The sequence below is a fragment of the Poecilia mexicana genome, unplaced genomic scaffold (genome assembly GCF_051168715.1).
Source record: "Poecilia mexicana isolate PSO_F unplaced genomic scaffold, ASM5116871v1 scaffold_23, whole genome shotgun sequence".
NCBI lineage: Eukaryota > Metazoa > Chordata > Actinopteri > Cyprinodontiformes > Poeciliidae > Poecilia > Poecilia mexicana.
Window position 1 is genome coordinate 22732200 of NW_028263392.1, and position 20683 is coordinate 22752882.

The following is a 20683-nucleotide window of genomic DNA, read 5'->3' on the forward strand; positions in this document are numbered from 1 at the left end:
TTGACGCTGTCCTGGTTCTGAAGTAAAGTGAAACTTATTTACTGGTCTGTCTTAATTCCTACAATAACTTTGAGATACAGATAAGTCCAAAATTATTCATACCCCTGGATATAATCATTTACATTTCTGAAAGGAAATAAGAGGCGTTTCTAAAAAAAATTTAAATGATCAATTTTGATTTTAAAAAGTCTGTTTATTTAAAATCATTTATACCCTTATCCTCAACAATCAGTGGAAGAATCTTCATTGGAATTCCAGCTATGAGCCCTTATAACTGCTGAGCTGCTTTTATCACGTTTCTTTGGTGGTAAACTTTAGCTTCCTTCACTGATTCACGCTCAGAATTCAGTCACAACTTTAAAAACAATAGTTTCAGTTAGAAGAAACGTGTAGAGAAAATGACTTCATATGGGGCCCAAAGCGTGGGCCCCATATGAAGTGCTGTTTTTGGTAAGATTTAGGGTTCTTCTGCTTATAAAAACATTCTTCAAGGATTTTATGATGGATGCTTTACATGAAAAGTCGTTTCATGCCACTTACTCACTTGTCGAAGTTGATGTACAACAAAAATATGTCAGATACCCGACATGTTTACCATTAAAAAAGACAGAAGCATCATATTCATGTTAATGTGCATTTATTAATTTAGGTTATAGCTTTGCTGTTTAAAGTACAGGAAGAAAAGAGTTACATTTGAAAGGATAAAAACCAGTGCAATTAATTTGTATCATGATTTAGCACTTTACATGAATGTTTTTTTTATTTCCCCCTAATTTCCATCAACAAGTTATGTAAATATTTAAATGATTCTCCTGAGATGATTAGTTTCATGATGCTAATAAAGACATCAAAAAGTTGAGATGAAGTATTTTTTCTACATGTGAATAAATAATAGAGCTAATAGTGATAATAACTATAGGCTGTATGAAAGCATTGCCTGAGTTATTGCAGCAGTGGGGCTCTTAGGCTGGTTGTAGGATTATTTGTAGAGCAGCTGTGAGCAGAGCGGTCAGGAGAACAGAGGCTGGTGATTTTGTGAACTCCAGGACACCACTGGTGGTTGCAGCTGTAAATCAGACAAACACAGTCCATTTACAATGTTCCTGATTTAAACTACTGCTGAATATTTGGAAATGATTTAATGAAAGTAAAGTATGCTCACATTGGGATGGTATTGCTGTAGTGGCTGGGGTTGTATTTGAACCGTTTGTGTTTCCTAAAACAAAGAATTAAGTTTGTTAGACTGTGGCACCCCCTAGTGGCCGTAAACAGTAAAACTACAGCAGTAGACCTTTGACACCACACTATGAACGCGTTACTGCACTAACTGACAAAGACACTTAAATGAAACAAGACGGTTCATTAGAATTATTATTTAATCATATAAGATCCATAAGATGTCTAATTTTTCCTTTAGCTCACAAAGGTCCAACAGGTACAAATGAAAACACACTGCTGATGACGAAATATTTTTTTCATTTTAGGCAGTAGTTCATCTGAACTTCAGATGTAAACACCCCATCACCCACATTGTTTTTGACTCCAACCTGGACCATTTTAAAGAGAAAGGTGATAATTTTACCCTGTGGCTCAGTGCTGTTTGTAGCGGTCGGTACTGTTGGGTCTGCTCTAGTGGTGATTAGACCCAAACCTAGTGTGTCCAGGTCAGACTGTAGCTGTAGGTTCACCCATATCTGAACCACAGTATCATTCTCAAACAGCTTGAGATCTCGTAGGTTTTCACCCATCAGACCTTGGACGTTGGCCACAGTCAGGTTCTGTCGGAAAAGACAAACACAGGAAGATTTCTTCGAGGATCTTTAATTTTCAGCACCACATAGTTACTGTAAGTAGGTTGAGGTTTGTTTTGTAGCTTTGGCCACTAAAATGACTTTCCATCCACAGAAACTTCTCACACAGACAGTTTTCTGGTATCGTTTGTTTCACATGTAAACTTACAGTTATCACGTTGATATCCAGACTCCTGAAAGTGTCGACATCCATGCTGATGTTCTGTCTTGATAAAGCTGCAATGTCTGCTCGAGGTGCTCCACCTACCGACCAGAAATGGGAAGGTTACCTTCCTGAAGGGTCCTTAGTTGGATAGTTAGGCAGGTACCAGGCATGCTCACCTAGATAGCCTTTAACCAGGTTGTAATAGTTAATCGGATTATCACGATGGACGCTGAAGGAGGTGTTGCTGATCTCATAGAGGACTCTCTTCTGCTCAGTTGAACATGATGCCACATCCAGATGCTTGGTATTTCTGACAACAGATAAAGAGGCATTCAGTGTCACTTTAGCAACCACAGTGGATATGTTTGTTATATCCATGCTGACACCAACCTCATGCTGTCTGCTGTGATGGTCTGTAAAGTGCTGGTGTCCAGTGAGCACAAGTTGGAGTCAATAATGTTTAGTTCACTGCTGTCCAGTGAATTTCCAGAGGCTTTCAGGTACTTGGTGATGATTGCTTTGCTCTAAATGCAACATGAAGAAAAACTCATCAAGTTTCCACTCCAGTCAAATGAAAGTTTTGGTAATGTTTACGGTGCGCTGTACCTGTGCCGTCTTCCATGTTCCATCTTCAGGTTTCATCAGAGCTGCCAAGGTATCCAGTTCAGTGATGTTCCACTTAGAGATGTCATCAAGTGTTGCTGAGCGAGAGACTGAAGCAAGCATCTGTACGTCCTGATCAGGAACTCCAGATGGGAATGCCTGGAGAGACGGATTGAGACAAACTGTGTTGAACAAACACCACAATCTGACATTACATGCATTATGATCATCTTTGAAAATGAAGTACATCAAATTCTGCTTTTAAACTTATTTGTGATGAGTGAGAGTTTGCACTTATTTTTGAAAATGTACAAATCAGTTTGAGCTCAGTCCAGTTGTTAGCAATCGCTTTTAGAGAAAGCCCTCTTTATCAGGGTGGATCCAGGTTTGTTCCTGAACAAACCCCTGCATGCACACACAGGCAAACTCACACAACATACATATCTGGCACATCTAAGAGCTTCGGGAGAAACCAACAACTACACTAAACTCTGGGAAAGTTGTTTTACTGTAAGAGGAGGAGGCTGGATTAAAAGCAGCTGTGAAAAACAGAGTACAGTGATCCCTCGTTTTCCGAAAATAACCCGCGATAAGTGAAATCTGCAAAGTAGTTACCTTTAGTTTCTACAATTATTATACAGCACAATTAAATACTCTACATTGAAACCAAAGAACAAAACCTGTTTTGTTCCAGCGGATGTGCGTGTTCATCAATCGGGCCTTAATGTGATCCGGAGTCGTGGCATTAAAGCGTCTCCTCCAAGCTGCCCAACCAGACTCAGCTGGATCTCGTCAACCGAGCCTCCGGTCGGTTTCTGCTGATTCTGGTCACAGATTTTTCCAGCAGGCATTCAAAGTTTTCAGCTTTCATCTCCTGAATGGCCAATCTGTATTATTTATATTTAAATACCGTAACGTTATTGGCACACAGGTAGAGAAGGAGCTCGGAGACTGTTTAGCCAATCAGGACGCAGAACACAGTGCACTGTGAAAAAAAGGCACAAAAAAATCTGCGAAGCAGCGAGACGGCGAAAGGTGAACCGCGTTACAGCGAGGGATCACTGTACCTGGATTTTACCACCAAAACACTTTTATTCTCTTTAAAAAGTAACAGATATTTCCATGTCACCTGGTTGAGTTTATTGAGAATGATTCTTTGGTAACCATCGTCATCCACTTTCTGGCAGATGGAGTGGAGGTTATCTTTCAGAATGGGAACGTCCAGGCAGAGTTCAAACTGCAGCTGATTGTAGCCGAAGGGGAAGGAAGGGTCGCTGACGGTGACCTGGGTGATGTTCCCCTCACTGCATCCTTTTAAAAGTTTGAGAAAAAGAGTCGGGATTTGGTTTGCAACTAATGTATTCCACTTAAATAACTTAATCTTTAATCATTTAGGAAATCTTGCAGTTTTGGCTTCAGAAGCTTCTTTTAAAAGTGTTTACCTGCTCCTCGTTTTGCTACTGTAGGGGCGAGCTCTGAAAACAGAGTCTTGAGCTTCTTCTTCTCGGTTTTTTGTTTCCTTATTTCAGGCATGAAACCCTTAAGGAATCTTTTCGTTGTTGTCTGACAAAGTAGAAATAATATGACAGTTAGTTCTTTCATGCAAAGACAAATGAGTTGTTAGGTGAATTTATGTCGCATCTTAACGTCATCAGACTTACAGCTGTGAAATGTGTCCAGATGTTTCTTGTTAAATACAAAGGAAGTGTTCCCAGCCCCTGTAGCGTCTGTTGGTCCCAGCTGTTTACAGCTCTGAAAAAAGGTTTGTGCAAACATGACACATCTAAAAAAATATCCGAATATACATAAGTCATCTTTCAGACAACAAGCTGGTGATTGTTGCCTGGTGTGTTGCTGTGAAGTCCATCTGAGTCTATCTGATTCTGTAAGACTGGATGTTAGAGCCACTTTATCTCAATTTATATTAAAATGCAGGACAACAGAAGTTGAGTGATTTTTTCCCTGCAGATTAAATGACTGGATTAACATTTTTAGTACCCGTATTGTGTTTTCCCAGACAGCAGCAGTGTTTCCATAGCAGCCACTTGGCTGGCAGAGAGGTCTTTGCAGGCTTTGAGTTTTTCCAGGATGAGAGGATCCGAGTTCTCAATGTCGGATCTATCCAGAGTGCAGACCATGTTCCCCAGGACCTCCACATTGTCTCTGCTCAGGCTGACACCACTGATCCCCTGAAACAGTGAAAAATGTTCAAATCAGTGAAGACGTTTCATTACTCTGCTGTAGAAGAGTAATTTGAGGCACGTGCAATATGCTGCAGGTAGGCTCTTTGTATATTGATGCTCTGTTTTATTGGCTCTCACCAAGCAGTCTCTAGCTTCCCTGAACTTCTTTGGGCCCTTGTTCAAGATGCTGGAGGCCACAGAGAAGTCTGTAGCACCCAGGGCAGAGAAGTAGGACCTGCAGTTTGCTTTCTGGACATTTTCGGAGCTGTTGGTGGGGATTGTTGTAAAAAATCAAAATCATCATATAACTTTTTCAAACAACTGGCAACATAGTTACAATAATTACGTGGAGAGAGACTCACTCCAAGTAGAGAAGCATGTCCGAAGGGTAATCAGTGAAGTTCTGAGAGAGGTCGCCACGGATCAGGTTGTACATGCAGGTCAGCTGGAGGTCACAGTGTGAGAAGGTTGAATTTATTGATTCAAATGTGTGAAATATAATGTTTAATGTAGAGTAGACTCGGTTCTCTGCTTCCCATGAAGTGACCTGTTAGTGTTGCTACAGATCTTACCTGAGGTTCCTTCAGCTCCACCTTAGCTCTGCCTTTCCTCGGCCTGCAGGCGTGGATCAACTGACTGATTTTGGGTTTTGTCATTTTCTTAACCGTGCCGCATGTGAAGCCTTGCAGCACAAATGGAGAAAGCCTTCAGAGAAAAGGAAAGAAAGATTACACCTGAGATATTCAAAGATTCACACTAAATACCAGGGTTGGTAGGTTTGTTCACTTACTGCTCAGTGTCAAAATCTGCCTCAGCCAGCGTCGGAAAAAACATGGTGGACTGAAAAAACAAGAAAAAAAGACAGTAAGACCTTAGTTGATCTTCTGTTTTCTAAATTTGAAAAGCAAAGGAATAAATTCAGGTTTGCTTGGCGTTAAACTGCCGTCTGATTGAACAAAAACTACAAGTCAATGGAATTAAACACCAAGAACTATAAGATAACAATTTATACTTTGGTACAAACATCTTGTGTTTTTTTCCGGCACAGTTGAATCATAATAAAAGATTATTTAAAAATGTATATATATTTTTTTACTTTCATCAGTGGTAAAAACAATTGTATATAAGCAGCCGTAACCAGTGCCTGCATATATTGATTATGGTCCATGTTGATTAGATATTTTTAGAACGATGCTTTGCTGCACTTAGTTCCTCACATAAACCTTCTGCATGTGTTCAGGTAGTATGAAAAAATTTTCCTTTACCTTTTTAAGGAAAATATTGGACACATTCAGACATCAGTAGAAGTCTCCAAGTGGACATATTTTCAACTTTTACGTTACCTTTGCATATTTAATATACTTTGTCAAACACTCTTTTTAACAAATGTAGCTTTGGGAGATTGCGCGTTTCAAAGTTTATCCACCGACAGCCTGGATCTACTTCACACTGTTATCCATTCTGCATTAAACAGAACACTCACCTGATCTGCGGTCCACGTCTTCTTGTTTATCACGGTGATGTTGGCCGTTCCCTCAGAAAACACCAGCAGGGAGGGCGGGATCTCCGTTGCTAAGGCATCAGGGACATTCTGCACCACTTTGGCTGGACTGGAGTCCACAGAAATTATCTGCATGGAGGTTACGTGCTTTAGATCAATTATTCACTCAGCAGTAAGCAAGAGAAAAATTTTACCAGTTCTTGAGTCTTTTCACGTTTTGGACATTATAACAAAGCTTGTTTTTAAGTTTAATGAGTAGACGTGTTATGTGTTTTAACAGCACCAGTCTGAAAAGCTACACATGTGGAACATTTTAGTCACTGCAACTTGTACAGTTGATGCACAACCTTCAGTCAATATATCATTGTGTTTTTCATTTATAAATAAAGATTTAAATCGAACATACATATTAAAATATCTGTATTTTCTACACAAATAGGTTCTCAATCACAACTAGGAACTAAGTGACAGATTTTTCTTGTTTTATTCACACGATGCTCTGAATAGATGTTCATGAAAGAAGTCAGGCGTTAAGATAGAAATCTCATCTTTTTACCTTTTTGACAAAAATCTCCTGGACAACCTTCGGGGCTTCCAACATGTTGGAGACAAGCATTGGGTTCTTGGAGGCGCGGAGTGCTTCAGAAGCTGAGATGCTGTTGATTGACTTTGAAGGAACTCCAATGATAAGAGTCCCCAGAGACGCCAGAGAGGCTGAGCTGTTGATCTGACAGTCAAAGTCCATCCATTAAAAACATGATCAATGAACTGGAAGCTGATTGAAGGTGACTTTCTAATCAATCAAGCTATATTTAGTTTACACTTCATGGAAAAAAGAATTAAAGACATAATTTTTATGTATATTGTGGGGCTTGTACCTGAAAGCCTGAGGAGATGATGGAGTGGATGATGTTACTGGCCTGGTCCTGTCCCCAGGTGTTCACTGAGCCCAGGATGGACAAAGAGGAAACCAGCACCTCAGGAGGCACAGACAGGATCTGGCTGTTTGTCAGGCCAGAAGACGCACTTCCAAGGTCTGCAAACGTTTGAGCTGTGATGACCTTGATGTTGGATGCCAGAGCTGCAGATCTCTGTTTAGTGAAACACGCATCATTAACGGCTGTGAACTAAATTTCTGGTCAAAACATCACAACAGTCCATCATATAATAATGTCATATAAACCAGTTATATTTATTTTTCATATTTTTAAGAATTCTACCATCAATACAGCCTTTGAATAAATGATCATTTGAAGAGCAGACCGACACATCTGAACCTGGTGGGTTTATATGAACCCAGATTTATAGAAAGGTGTGATGGCTCCCTGCGGTGTTGCAATATGGAAGACAATTAAGGTTTTCAAATAGTGGGAGGCACTTGTGTGTCCACCCAGATCGTATTTACGGAGCGCCCGTTCCACTCATGGCAGATGAAATCCGGATGGCGCGGGGCGCAGCAGTCACTTGACAGTGTGGGAGCCAAGTCTGTTCGGATGGACCACAGTGGAGCCGTCGCTGGATGGCCCCCACTGGTCTCACAGGCCTGTGGGGTCTGGATGGCCCCCACTGGTCTCACAGGTCTGTGGGGTCTGGATGGCCCTCACTGGTCTCACAGGCCTGTGGGGTCTGGATGGCCCTCACTGGTCTCACAGGCCTGTGGGGTCTGGATGGCCCTCACTGGTCTCACAGGCCTGTGGGGTCTGGATGGCCCTCACTGGTCTCACAGGCCTGTGGGGTCTGGACGGCCCTCACTGGTCTCACAGGCCTGTGGGGTCTGGATGGCCCCCACTGGTCTCACAGGTCTGTGGGGTCTGGATGGCCCTCACTGGTCTCACAGGCCTGTGGGGTCTGGATGGCCCTCACTGGTCTCACAGGCCTGTGGGGTCTGGATGGCCCTCACTGGTCTCACAGGCCTGTGGGGTCTGGACGGCCCTCACTGGTCTCACAGGCCTGTGGGGTCTGGATGGCCCTCACTGGTCTCACAGGCCTGTGGGGTCTGGATGGCCCTCACTGGTCTCACAGGCCTGTGGGGTCTGGACGGCCCTCACTGGTCTCACAGGCCTGTGGGGTCTGGATGGCCCCCACTGGTCTCACAGGTCTGTGGGGTCTGGATGGCCCTCACTGGTCTCACAGGCCTGTGGGGTCTGGATGGCCCTCACTGGTCTCACAGGCCTGTGGGGTCTGGATGGCCCTCACTGGTCTCACAGGCCTGTGGGGTCTGGACGGCCCTCACTGGTCTCACAGGCCTGTGGGGTCTGGATGGCCCTCACTGGTCTCACAGGCCTGTGGGGTCTGGATGGCCCTCACTGGTCTCACAGGCCTGTGAGGGCCATCCAGCACCAGACGGAGGACCAGGCCGGGGGAGGTTGTTGGGCTGCAGCCCACTACCACTAGACAATCATTTTTATTAATAATTGCCTCTGAAGGGCTTAAAATGGTTCTTGTTGTCATCCTCCCAGTTTCTTGTTGCAGTGTCTGAGCCGTAACAAAAGGGAATACTATTGTAAGTTACATCAGTGACTGAAAGCAAAGCTCAGTAGGCGTTGGTCAGTGGATCCCACCTCTTTGCGCTTAAGAATTTGCAAATTCATCAAATTATTCATGAAAAATGAGCCTATTTGCTGTTTTTTCAAAAGCTTGTCCTAACATATTTGATATAAAATGCAGCTGGCACGTCACTGAATGGAGCATGGATGTTCTGGCCATTCATGGAGGAAGCTGGGTCCAACAACCACAAATGGTTCCTGAAAGTTGTCTTTAGGTGTCGGGACATTGTGTGCCTGTCTCTGTGTCGCTCTGTGACGGACTGGTGATTTGTGACCCCACCTTTTGCCCAATAACTAATGGATATATATACTGAACTGCAGGGATATACTATGGATGGACAGGAGGGGCTTGAGCTACTGAAATAATCAGTTAAAACCATTTCTAATGGGGTTCTCAAGTATTGGTGGATTTCAGCAGACAGCAGTGGTTCCTAACCCCCACCATTAACTGGTCCACTCTATAGACAATATTTGCATTTCATCCTGTTTTCCTGCATTTAAACCTGTCAGTGCAATCAAATGATTGCTGTGTGAGAATAAAAAGAGAAATCTTGAATGAAATAAAGAGAAGCATGTTGCTACAGGCCGTACAGACGGTCACTGAGCAGAACCTCTGTGACGTTTTCATCTGGTACCTCAGGATTCTCTGTGCTGTTGCAGAATCTCTTCAGCTTGTCCAAGATGGCCATCGTATCAGCTTCATTAAGAGAAGCAAATAATGAGCTTGGGATGTCAGGCGAGCAGAGTAAGGAGCCTGGGAGCCTGAATGAAAAGTGACATGTTGAAGGATTTTAGCAAAATGAATAAAACTTACTTTCTTGTAATAATAATGTTTCCTTTTACTGGTGGATAGTTACATAATGAGTCCAAAAGATGGGTAGAACTCATAAAGCTGCAAGATGTAGTAGTCGGTTACGTCTTGTGGGATTGCTGCGTTGTTAAAGAGCTCCAGGTTCGCCTTATCCTCCAAGAACACATTCACCTTCAAAAATAGATAAGTAAAACACCAAACAGGTCAGAGACATTCAGATGAAACCTGCTGGATCACACAGGTCAAGTTAGCAGGTTTGTAAAATTCTGATTTTGTTTGTTGATGGCATCCGAATTTAAAGTTTGCAGAAATACCTGGGAGATGTTGACAAAGCCTTTGAAATCATCCAGAGTGATAAATATCACAAAGGTGCTGATGTAGTTGACAAACCAGGAGGTGGAGTTCAGATCCGGGTCTGTGGGGTTGTAGCATCTGGCCGCAGATTCTGTGGAAAAACAGGGATTTTCAGTGTTTTAGGCAGCTGACTTCACTAATGTCATTAAAATGTAATAGATGTTTTCCATCTGTTTCCAAAATCAAACTTTTCATGGACTTATTACCGTCTCAATGCATAAACACTGTTACATGCTGTGGTGACTGCATGTGTGCTTGTCAGTTCCAGGTTGCTGCTGAGCTCCTGCAGCTTAAGCAGGCGCAGCTGGTTGCACTCTGCCTCTGGATGAGCAGAGTATAGAGCTAGGTGGGACACTGATCTCAGGGCCTCTTGGCCAACTGGGCAGCATGTGTGCTGCAGCTTTGTGGTGGTTTGAGGGAAGTGTGTGGACTTATTCTTTTTTTCCAGGCTTGTAGATGAGTGGGGCCTTGTTTATGAAGACCCCAAGTTCATGGCTTCTCCCCGGTTAGATTGCTGGAGGATTGTGTCTTATTAGAAACCCTGGATTTTGTTATTTACACTCATTTTTTCCTCAAGTTTTTCCCCCTCACATTCAAGATTCTTCCTGGCTTATTTTTAAATAAAACATTAACTGTACCCTCCTGGTTTTGCCTCTTCATTCCCTGGTCATTTGTTACTATCCCCCCATACCCTTAGACTGCCTTGGGGAGGTAACAACACCAATTAATCAAAAATATATACTTAAAGTGAAAAAGACAGACTTAAGACGGCTATCTCGTATCACATTTTTCTCCAAAATCTCACCGGCACCGAGGTAGCTTCTGATGACGGCGTATACATCTGGCTGTCCAAAGTCTGAACCGGTGTAGGTGAAGTTCTTTCCCATGAAAGACACCCTGTGGAACAGGAAGCAATGGAAATGTGGTTACATGGGGATCTTTTGTCAATGGTATGACAACATGAGACACTGACTCACAGTTTCTGGAAGGCGAGACATGAGGAATTCTGCACTTTGTTGAAGCTGATGAGATCCTTGGTGAGGAACCTCAGATAGTTCCTCAAACGTACGTTAAACCACAGATCAACCTCAGATCTTCTGTTGCTGCTCAGAGCCAAAGGCCAAACACAGGGAAGGATGATCCTCCTCACATCATCTGGGACGTCCTCCTGCAGGTGTACAGAAATATAAACAGTGAGGAGAACAGATTCACCCATAGATGTTACTTCACATTTAAAATTGAGATGGGAACATACGTTTTCTAGGAAGGAGGGAGTGTTGTTGTAGTTGCTGAAGATGATGCAGATGTCTGTATTGTTACTGACGACATCAGGCTGATTGAGGAACTGACTCAGCTCTGAGGTGCTGATGGTATTTAGGAGCTGGAGAAGAATAAAAGTGTTGTATCACCTCATTGCCACCATGACACTAAATCTGACAACACAAATCTACATGAATGTATTCATTCTTTTGTTGTGTACCTCTGACTCGCGCTTTGGTGGCAGAAGAGATATGAATGTCGCCACATCAGGAAATCCAAAGCTGAGGAAGAAATTCTGCAGGAAGAGGTAGAAGCTTCCACCACTGTAACACTTCAGCGGCGTTGAATCTGGGTCACAAAGTATAATATTTTACACATAGGTGTCATAAAGACAAACACATTTGGAGCAGACTGCAGCACTTTTATAGACAAACCTTGGAGGAAAATGAGGATGTTTCTGTAGACTTCAGTTTTAGTGTTGTTGCTGAGCGTTGTCTGTATTGTGTCAAGCACATTTATCCTGAATAAACATGAGATGAATTCATCAGTTAGAAAATGCTCTAACAAATTTCTACAGTCACTGTTTTCTATTTCCTGCAAACTCTTGTTTGGATCATTTGAGTCCTTACGTCTCGTGGCTGGTGGCACAGCTCCTGTTTGCTGCCAGAGAGAAAAGGCGGGGCACCAGATTTGGAGAGAGGTCAGTGAGTAACGGCTGCAGTCGCCTTAGCCACTGCAGGAAGTCTTCGTCACTGACAGCTGGAAGACCTCCCCTGTTAAAAACCTCCTGGAGGAAGGCAGATTTCACTTCCAGTGAGTAGTTCACAGACTTGGCCTGCAGGGAAACAGAGCAGGAAATACAATCAAACTATGATTAAAATGTATTATTTTTAATAAGGCCTTCATATTAATCCAATACTAATTGCGCCACTATTGAAGCATCTAAATTGAATGCAAATTGTACATTTTCTACTCTTAACATTTTCATAGGGTAATATAAAGTGATGGTGTGAAGCAGTTGGCTGCTATATCTGGTTGTGTCACATCTTTAATTTTTTTTAGTAAAATATAGAAATAAGCTGACAGTTGGGTTTTAAACAATGTTTAGTTTTTGATAACAATGTGCTATGATTGAAATTTAGGAAACATCAAGCATCATGATTAGGAAATTATGGCAAAAATGTGAATGAGATTTGACGTTTTGGCTTTTAGATGAAAATTATGAATAAATCAAACCAATGTCCACTGAAATCTTCAGTTTGCTCTGTTTTAAAAATAGTAACAGTTTGTTTATTAAATGTTCTGTAAATCTTCAACAATCAGGTAAAAGAACCCTGCAACTTTTAACCAACAAAACTTTGATGACTGAGCAGAAGGTGAACAGGTCAGCTTTGTTTACCACAACTGCTTGAGAGAGTGAATCAAAGAAAGCAGCAAAGTCAGCCGGCTCGATGACTGTCATGACTTTTGTCACATCTTGCGTTCCGTTTAGCTGTGAAGGGGTCGCTGCAAGCTCTTTCAGCTGACTGAGAGTGAGAAGATCTGCCACCTCAGCCTAGACACAAGAAGCCATGAATCACTTTAGAAATAGTTCAACTGTTAGGAGTGAACTTAGGCTAACTTAGCTGTTAGCCTAAGTTCAGCAGCAGATGTTTCATACTTAAACATTGTTTCATTTAGAAAAACATTCACTGCTACAGCAAAACAAAACAATGATCAGCAGCAGATGCGGCATGACACATACACATCCTCAAACCCTTCCTAGAAATTCTCATCCTGTAATTACTACTGTTAAGAATAAATAATTCTGTTTTCCTCTATTTGTTTTAGCTATCTGCATGCTCGTATACACATACATGCATTCACATAGAGCAGGCGTGGAAAGCTAAAGGAAATGACACGTTAGGAAACACCTTCTTTACGGCGCAGCTTAGATAGAAGCTAATAAAGGGAATTACAAACTGTTCTTTGATGCCATTTTGCTCTGTTAGCCACTAAGGCTGCATAGTTCAGCAGCATAGTTCAGCTGGTGCATGAACTATGCACCAGCTGCATTTTGGTATTAATAAATGGAATTCATGAATTCAACTCACTGAATTTTCTTCAAACTCATAAATCAAGAACCTAATGGAGAAGGGATAATTCTCCACACTACACTTCCACTCATGCTGAAAAAGTAAAATTATAGCTCATAACCTCGTTTATTAAAAATAATCATTTAGCATATCTCATTAAATTAACCACTTAACCATATAAATAAAAACATAAATAAAACATATTTTGTCCTTTCACTGCTGACTTACAAAGATTTAGACACATGCATTTTAAATTTGATCAATTTACATTTACAAATTGGATAAAATCAGTGCAAATATGCTAATTTTAAGATTAAAATCCTGTACTTACTCCTTTAAAATCTTTCTTCAGAGACAGAAAATCCTTAAAAGAGGCTTGAAGACGAAACTGACCAAAGTTGTCTTCAAGCCAACTTCTGTCATTAATTTCAGTCCCAGCATCAACACAGGAAAGTCCTATAGATCAAGCGATCAAATGGTTAGATTTACAAAACATAAACGAAAATTAATGCATTTTATGCGGGTCAGAAAATCCACCATTACTCTCTTATTAAATACGGTTACCTGAAGTCAATTGGGCTTTGAGATAGTCTAATCCAAACTTCAGAACCTCTTGGTTCTGTGCTTTGGAGAGCTGGCTGATAATGTTGTCCAGTCCTTTGATCCTGAAAATAAAACCATGTATGTTTAGTCACTCCAAGGGTAAAGAAAATAACATGGGAGCAAGGTTGAAGTTTCACTCACACTTGTTGGTATGAACTACAGGAGATGTTTCTGGGAATTATTTCAAAGGTTGTTGATTTGACACTTGGGAGGAAGAGTGGAAGGTAGATCTGGAACCATAACCTGAAGCCCTCGAGATTTAGTAGGTAGAACTTTGGTGCGAGTGCTGTTATTGTCAGATTTAGAATATTTTCACGCATGCTGGCGTTAACAGCAGTCAGATTTTGCTAAAAAGAAAGAAGAAAAAATGAGAAAGATCTTTAAATGTAAAAAACCCCACAAAAATATGTCCATAAAAACACGGATCTAACCTTTGCAAGACCATCAACAAATGTGTTGAAGAAAGACTCCAGGTTTTCCAAGGAAGCTGATGCAGTGAAACGTTCAAAAACAGTGACGACAAGAGAGACATTGGCAAGAATGTCGGGTTGAAGGAGAAATTCAGCTTTTTGTCCAGGGGAAAGAGAATCGAGTATAGCACTCTGTCAGTAAAAGGAAAAAAAATAATGAATGAAAATATTTGTAATGCTATCAATAATTACATAAAAATTTCAGAAATGAAAAAAGATTACTCTTAAAATCACCTGAGAGAGGTTGAAGAATTTGAGCTCAGAATATGTTGCGTATGGAGAAAATGGGCCCAGGTTTGTTTCCACCCACTGGGAGTCGGTCTGGATGTTTTCCCTGCAAGCTAAGGCACATGTATGCACATGTCAACTTTCCTTTCTTCTGTCTATTTCGTCCATTTTTGTTTTAATCGTTATGAGGGATTTGTACTTTACCATCAACAAAGCCATGGCCAAGACACCAGCGTGTTGATATAGAAAGCTTACCTGGCTGGTTGATGACATCAGCAGAGTTTTTCAGGTACTGCAGCAAAACGGCTGCAATTTCTTTTTGTCTGTCCTGACCCACGGCAGACACAACTTTGCCCATCCCACTCACACTGCAAAAATTGGAATAAATCTTTTAGACACGTCCCCTTAAGAGTTCTCTGTGATGTGGAGCATTCAAAACGTTGATGTTCTTAATACACAACTCACATGACTTGGTATTTTGTGCAGTTGATGTTGGTAATTACGCCTTGGAGCATTTGTGGAGTGAAACTTGGGAGAACCGGGACCAGTTTGACATGGAACCAGTCAAAAAGATCCTTTTCAGGGAACTCTGGGAAGAAGGGACCGATGATGATGTAGGTCTTGTTCATGATGCGATCTCTCACGTCAACTTGAAACTCTGGAACCTTAATATTCATGACAGGAGAGAAATCCAATACCACTTAGTTGCTACGATGCAAGTCCACCGTGTGGTACTTTTGAAAAGCGGCAAACACAGTAAGGTCCTATGAATTGCTGCAATATTATGATTTCAATAGCTTTTCAGTATCATTTGACATAGCTTTTAAAACGGGGACTCTTGTGCCACTTGAAGGTGTAGCTTACCTCCCCCTTCTCTGTAAGTTTGGTAAAGAATGCGTCCACGTTTTCAACAGCGTTTCCAACCTCCAGTCGCTCAAAGACTTTATCGACAAATTGTGTGTCATTTGAGATGTCTGTGCTCAGCAGTAACTCTGCTACCTGAGAGGGAGACAGTTTCGACAAGGCTTCGGCCTGCAACGATAGGAAACAAGAATTCAGCTTGAAGTCATTGTGCAACTTCGGGGCAGAAAATTCTGCAGAGCCCCCCTTAAATCTCGTCAACTGCTTTAGTTACTCACACTGGAGAAGTTTGGATAAAGGGCTTGCAAATCCCCTACGCTCGCAAATTGAGAGAAATTGCCAAGGTTGGCCTGTAGCCAGAGCTGACTACTATTGGCAGATGACACGCAGCCTGGGTCTGCAAAACAACAGGAGTCAGAACACCGCCCAGTGTACAATCACTACGTCACCAAGGAGGCCCGGGGAGCCTGCATGCGCCTACCTGGCAAATCCTTTCTGGAAAGGAACGGTTGGATGAAGTGAGTAAAGACTGCTCGCTTTCTGTCGACGTCCATCAATGGGCTTTGGTTGCTGAATGCTCCGATGCTAAAATTTGAGCAAGGGATTTTAACGTCATAGGAATCTGCCAGTTTCTTTGAGATATTGTGAACGCTCATGCAATAAGTCCTCCAGGTACTTACACAATCTGGTAGGTCTGGCAGCTGAAGTTGTAGGTGCCGAGGCAGAAGAGGAAGTTTGTTGAGGGGGAGGCCAGGAATGGCCCGAGACGCGCCTGGAACCAACTTTTAACAAAATCCTCACTCTTCAGTTGATCCTGTGTAAGGTTTTTAGCAACCACTTCTCTCAGAGCATCAAGAGGATTGGAATAGGCAGCGCTCATGGCGGTGGGGGCCTAGAATTTGGGGAAAGACGGGTTGCATTTAGAGACGACACCGAAAAGCGTTCAGTATTTTTGAAATGATGGCGCTGGACATACCATGTCAGAGAATGAGGCGAGAGCCTGGCTGAGTACGGGAGAGGCTTTTTGGAAAAGAAGCTGCCAAACTTCCACCACGTACATCTGGTTGCTTTCCAGAGAGCACTTCAAGAGCTTGGCCAAGTTTTCTGCTGAGAGTCTTCTTGTCTGGAGAAGAAATAAATCAAACTTTGAGCACGTAGGGTTGTTTTGGATTTACAGCTTGCAATGAAACATCTTACCGGGGCACAGGCATGTTCAGTGACGGTGAAGTTGCACACGGCTCCGGGAGAATTGTCATTTTCCAGTGCTTGGAGTCGAGAGCTGTGCAATGTAACCATAAAACATTGTAGCCTTGGTTACATTGGGCAAACCCACTTGCTAACACTGCCTCACATAAGACTGTCATGCCCTTACCTGTCTACCTCGGAGCAGATGAGTTTTTCTGTAAAAACACCAGAATTGTGCATGAGCTACTGCTATTTGACACATTATATGTTGTTTCATCAATTCATAGATGGGTTATTCTCAGCAAACTTACCATCAACATGTGTGTCTTTGCACTGGGGATAAGCAAAGCAACAACTGTTAGATCAGTGGCAAAAGCCACACAGACTTATACAGCGGCAATGTGCCACCCTCTAGTCCTTTAAATGAACATGACATGGCGTCTATATTCCGCGTGAAACACCTTTGAACCTGAGCTTACCGTGAAAGAATCCAGCGTTGCGCAATCTGTTTGGAAGAAAGTTGAAATTAGACCTGGCTTCAAGATGTCTTTTAAAGTAACAGTTGTACCGGGCTTTTCTGAAGGAATTTCTCAGCGAAGCATTGGCCACACATACCTGGGAAGGCCTCCTGCAGTGATTCCAGGCTTGATCTCACGTCCATTGAAACGTCCAGTGGCAGGATCTTCAGGCTTTCCATGAGGCCAGTGACTCTGAAAAGAAGAAAGGAAAACCGGCATTAACGGGACTGGTATGGGACCGTAGTTTGATGTGGATCAAATGCCAAGGATCAAATTTCCGTCTTAGGGGTTTGGTCTTACATAGCTCCGTAGGATTCACAGCTGATGTTCCTGGGTATCACCTGCAGGCTGTCAGGTTGGATGCTTGCTATCACAGGAATCAAATAGACTTGGAACCACAGCTGGTAGTCTTGTACTTCAAAGACGTCAAATTTAAGAGCAAGGCTGCTCAGAGTCAGGTTGAAGATGGTCTCTCGTACCGCCACATTTTGGATGTAGGTTGTGTTTGTCTGTTGGTGAAAGCAAGAAAATTGTAACTCAGGAGGACCTTTCATTCCAAGAGTATCCCGCAAACAGCTCAACAAGGTCCGTGGCAGGGCCTTGGACTCTGCTTTCATCAAAACCAACACAAAAGATTTCTTGGCCAACATTTGATCTGCCAATCATTTGAAATACGTGTTGCCTTCATTTACTTTTTACCTCTATTATATACCATATTAGTCCTAAGCAGGAGTTTTATGACGTATCATGGGGGTGGGGGGGGGGGGGAAGGAGATCTAGAAGAAAAACTTTGGAGCAAAATGACAAAGTTAAAGTTTGGCATTTACCTGCTGGAGGGACTGTGTGAACACTAGGAAAAACTGACCAAGCTGCTCCACATTGCCGGACTCTGTCAAGTTTGTGAGCACCTCCTTTACGAGTGTGGCATCCTCCAGAGCATTGCTGCCTGGATCTGTTAGAAGCTCTGCTTTCTGTGCGGGTGAAAGAACGCTCACAAGTGCTTCCTGATGAAACAAACCAAGAGAACACGTGAATTTCATCTTTTCTCTTTCACATGACGCACCACGCCGTGTGTGGGGCTGCCACAAAAACTGTGCTCTAGTTCTTGCAGAGCATCTACAGTAGGATGTGTGGCTTACCTGAGAGAGGTTGAAGAATTTGAGCTCAGAATATGTTGGGTATGGAGAAAATGGGCCCAGGTTTGTTTCCACCCACTGGGAGTCGGTCTGGATGTTTTCCCTGCAAGCTAAGGCACATGTATGCACATGTCAACTTTCCTTTCTTCTGTCTATTTCGTCCATTTTTGTTTTAATCGTTATGAGGGATTTGTACTTTACCATCAACAAAGCCATGGCCAAGACACCAGCGTGTTGATATAGAAAGCTTACCTGGCTGGTTGATGACATCAGCAGAGTTTTTCAGGTACTGCAGCAAAACGGCTGCAATTTCTTTTTGTCTGTCCTGACCCACGGCAGACACAACTTTGCCCATCCCACTCACACTGCAAAAATTGGAATAAATCTTTTAGACACGTCCCCTTAAGAGTTCTCTGTGATGTGGAGCATTCAAAACGTTGATGTTCTTAATACACAACTCACATGACTTGGTATTTTGTGCAGTTGATGTTGGTAATTACGCCTTGGAGCATTTGTGGAGTGAAACTTGGGAGAACCGGGACCAGTTTGACATGGAACCAGTCAAAAAGATCCTTTTCAGGGAACTCTGGGAAGAAGGGACCGATGATGATGTAGGTCTTGTTCATGATGCGATCTCTCACGTCAACTTGAAACTCTGGAACCTTAATATTCATGACAGGAGAGAAATCCAATACCACTTAGTTGCTACGATGCAAGTCCACCGTGTGGTACTTTTGAAAAGCGGCAAACACAGTAAGGTCCTATGAATTGCTGCAATATTATGATTTCAATAGCTTTTCAGTATCATTTGACATAGCTTTTAAAACGGGGATTCTTGTGCCACTTGAAGGTGTAGCTTACCTCCCCCTTCTCTGTAAGTTTGGTAAAGAATGCGTCCACGTTTTCAACAGCGTTTCCAACCTCCAGTCGCTCAAAGACTTTATCGACAAATTGTGTGTCATTTGAGATGTCTGTGCTCAGCAGTAACTCTGCTACCTGAGAGGGAGACAGTTTCGACAAGGCTTCGGCCTGCAACGATAGGAAACAAGAATTCAGCTTGAAGTCATTGTGCAACTTCGGGGCAGAAAATTCTGCAGAGCCCCCCTTAAATCTCGTCAACTGCTTTAGTTACTCACACTGGAGAAGTTTGGATAAAGGGCTTGCAAATCCCCTACGCTCGCAAATTGAGAGAAATTGCCAAGGTTGGCCTGTAGCCAGAGCTGACTACTATTGGCAGATGACACGCAGCCTGGGTCTGCAAAACAACAGGAGTCAGAACACCGCCCAGTGTACAATCACTACGTCACCAAGGAGGCCCGGGGAGCCTGCATGCGCCTACCTGGCAAATCCTTTCTGGAAAGGAACGGTTGGATGAAGTGAGTAAAGACTGCTCGCTTTCTGTCGACGTCCATCAATGGGCTTTGGTTGCTGAATGCTCCGATGCTAAAATTTGAGCAAGGGATTTTAACGTCATAGGAATCTGCCAGTTTCTTTGAGATATTGTGAACGCTCATGCAATAAGTCCTCCAGGTACTTACACAATCTGGTAGGTCTGGCAGCTGAAGTTGTAGGTGCCGAGGCAGAAGAGGAAGTTTGTTGAGGGGGAGGCCAGGAATGGCCCGAGACGCGCCTGGAACCAACTTTTAACAAAATCCTCACTCTTCAGTTGATCCTGTGTAAGGTTTTTAGCAACCACTTCTCTCAGAGCATCAAGAGGATTGGAATAGGCAGCGCTCATGGCGGTGGGGGCCTAGAATTTGGGGAAAGACGGGTTGCATTTAGAGACGACACCGAAAAGCGTTCAGTATTTTTGAAATGATGGCGCTGGACATACCATGTCAGAGAATGAGGCGAGAGCCTGGCTGAGTACGGGAGAGGCTTTTTGGAAAAGAAGCTGCCAAACTTCCACCACGTACATCTGGTTGCTTTCCAGAGAGCACTTCAAGAGCTTGGCCAAGTTTTCTGCTGAGAGTCTTCTTGTCTGGAGAAGAAATAAATCAAACTTTGAGCACGTAGGGTTGTTTTGGATTTACAGCTTGCAATGAAACATCTTACCGGGGCACAGGCATGTTCAGTGACGGTGAAGTTGCACACGGCTCCGGGAGAATTGTCATTTTCCAGTGCTTGGAGTCGAGAGCTGTGCAATGTAACCATAAAACATTGTAGCCTTGGTTACATTGGGCAAACCCACTTGCTAACACTGCCTCACATAAGACTGTCATGCCCTTACCTGTCTACCTCGGAGCAGATGAGTTTTTCTGTAAAAACACCAGAATTGTGCATGAGCTACTGCTATTTGACACATTATATGTTGTTTCATCAATTCATAGATGGGTTATTCTCAGCAAACTTACCATCAACATGTGTGTCTTTGCACTGGGGATAAGCAAAGC

General features: G+C 42.8%; 1 protein-coding gene across 1 annotated transcript; it reads right to left on the minus strand.

Annotated features, from left to right (window-relative positions):
* Positions 1 to 620: 620 nt before the first annotated feature.
* LOC106909037 (uncharacterized) lies at positions 621 to 20676 on the minus strand. Its single transcript, XM_088003394.1, has 57 exons — positions 20521 to 20676; positions 20346 to 20427; positions 20125 to 20271; positions 19829 to 20040; positions 19630 to 19733; positions 19427 to 19545; positions 19152 to 19319; positions 18753 to 18952; positions 18543 to 18655; positions 18294 to 18400; positions 17982 to 18158; positions 17455 to 17663; positions 17252 to 17346; positions 17116 to 17141; positions 16948 to 16969; positions 16824 to 16851; positions 16649 to 16730; positions 16428 to 16574; positions 16132 to 16343; positions 15933 to 16036; positions 15730 to 15848; positions 15455 to 15622; positions 15056 to 15255; positions 14846 to 14958; positions 14597 to 14703; positions 14324 to 14494; positions 14034 to 14239; positions 13854 to 13954; positions 13621 to 13745; positions 12614 to 12769; positions 11844 to 12049; positions 11649 to 11734; positions 11435 to 11562; positions 11210 to 11335; positions 10932 to 11122; positions 10760 to 10851; positions 9915 to 10045; positions 9647 to 9771; positions 9425 to 9551; positions 7122 to 7334; positions 6800 to 6970; positions 6226 to 6372; positions 5533 to 5582; positions 5315 to 5447; positions 5105 to 5187; positions 4881 to 5007; positions 4558 to 4748; positions 4221 to 4311; positions 4002 to 4122; positions 3689 to 3870; positions 2563 to 2718; positions 2347 to 2480; positions 2133 to 2266; positions 1960 to 2054; positions 1583 to 1778; positions 1163 to 1216; positions 621 to 1066 (listed from the first exon to the last, which is right to left on the minus strand). The coding sequence occupies exons 1-57, from the start codon at positions 20571 to 20573 to the stop codon at positions 963 to 965; spliced, it is 7467 nt and encodes a 2488-aa protein (XP_087859520.1). The 5' UTR covers positions 20574 to 20676; the 3' UTR covers positions 621 to 962.
* Positions 20677 to 20683: the final 7 nt, after the last annotated feature.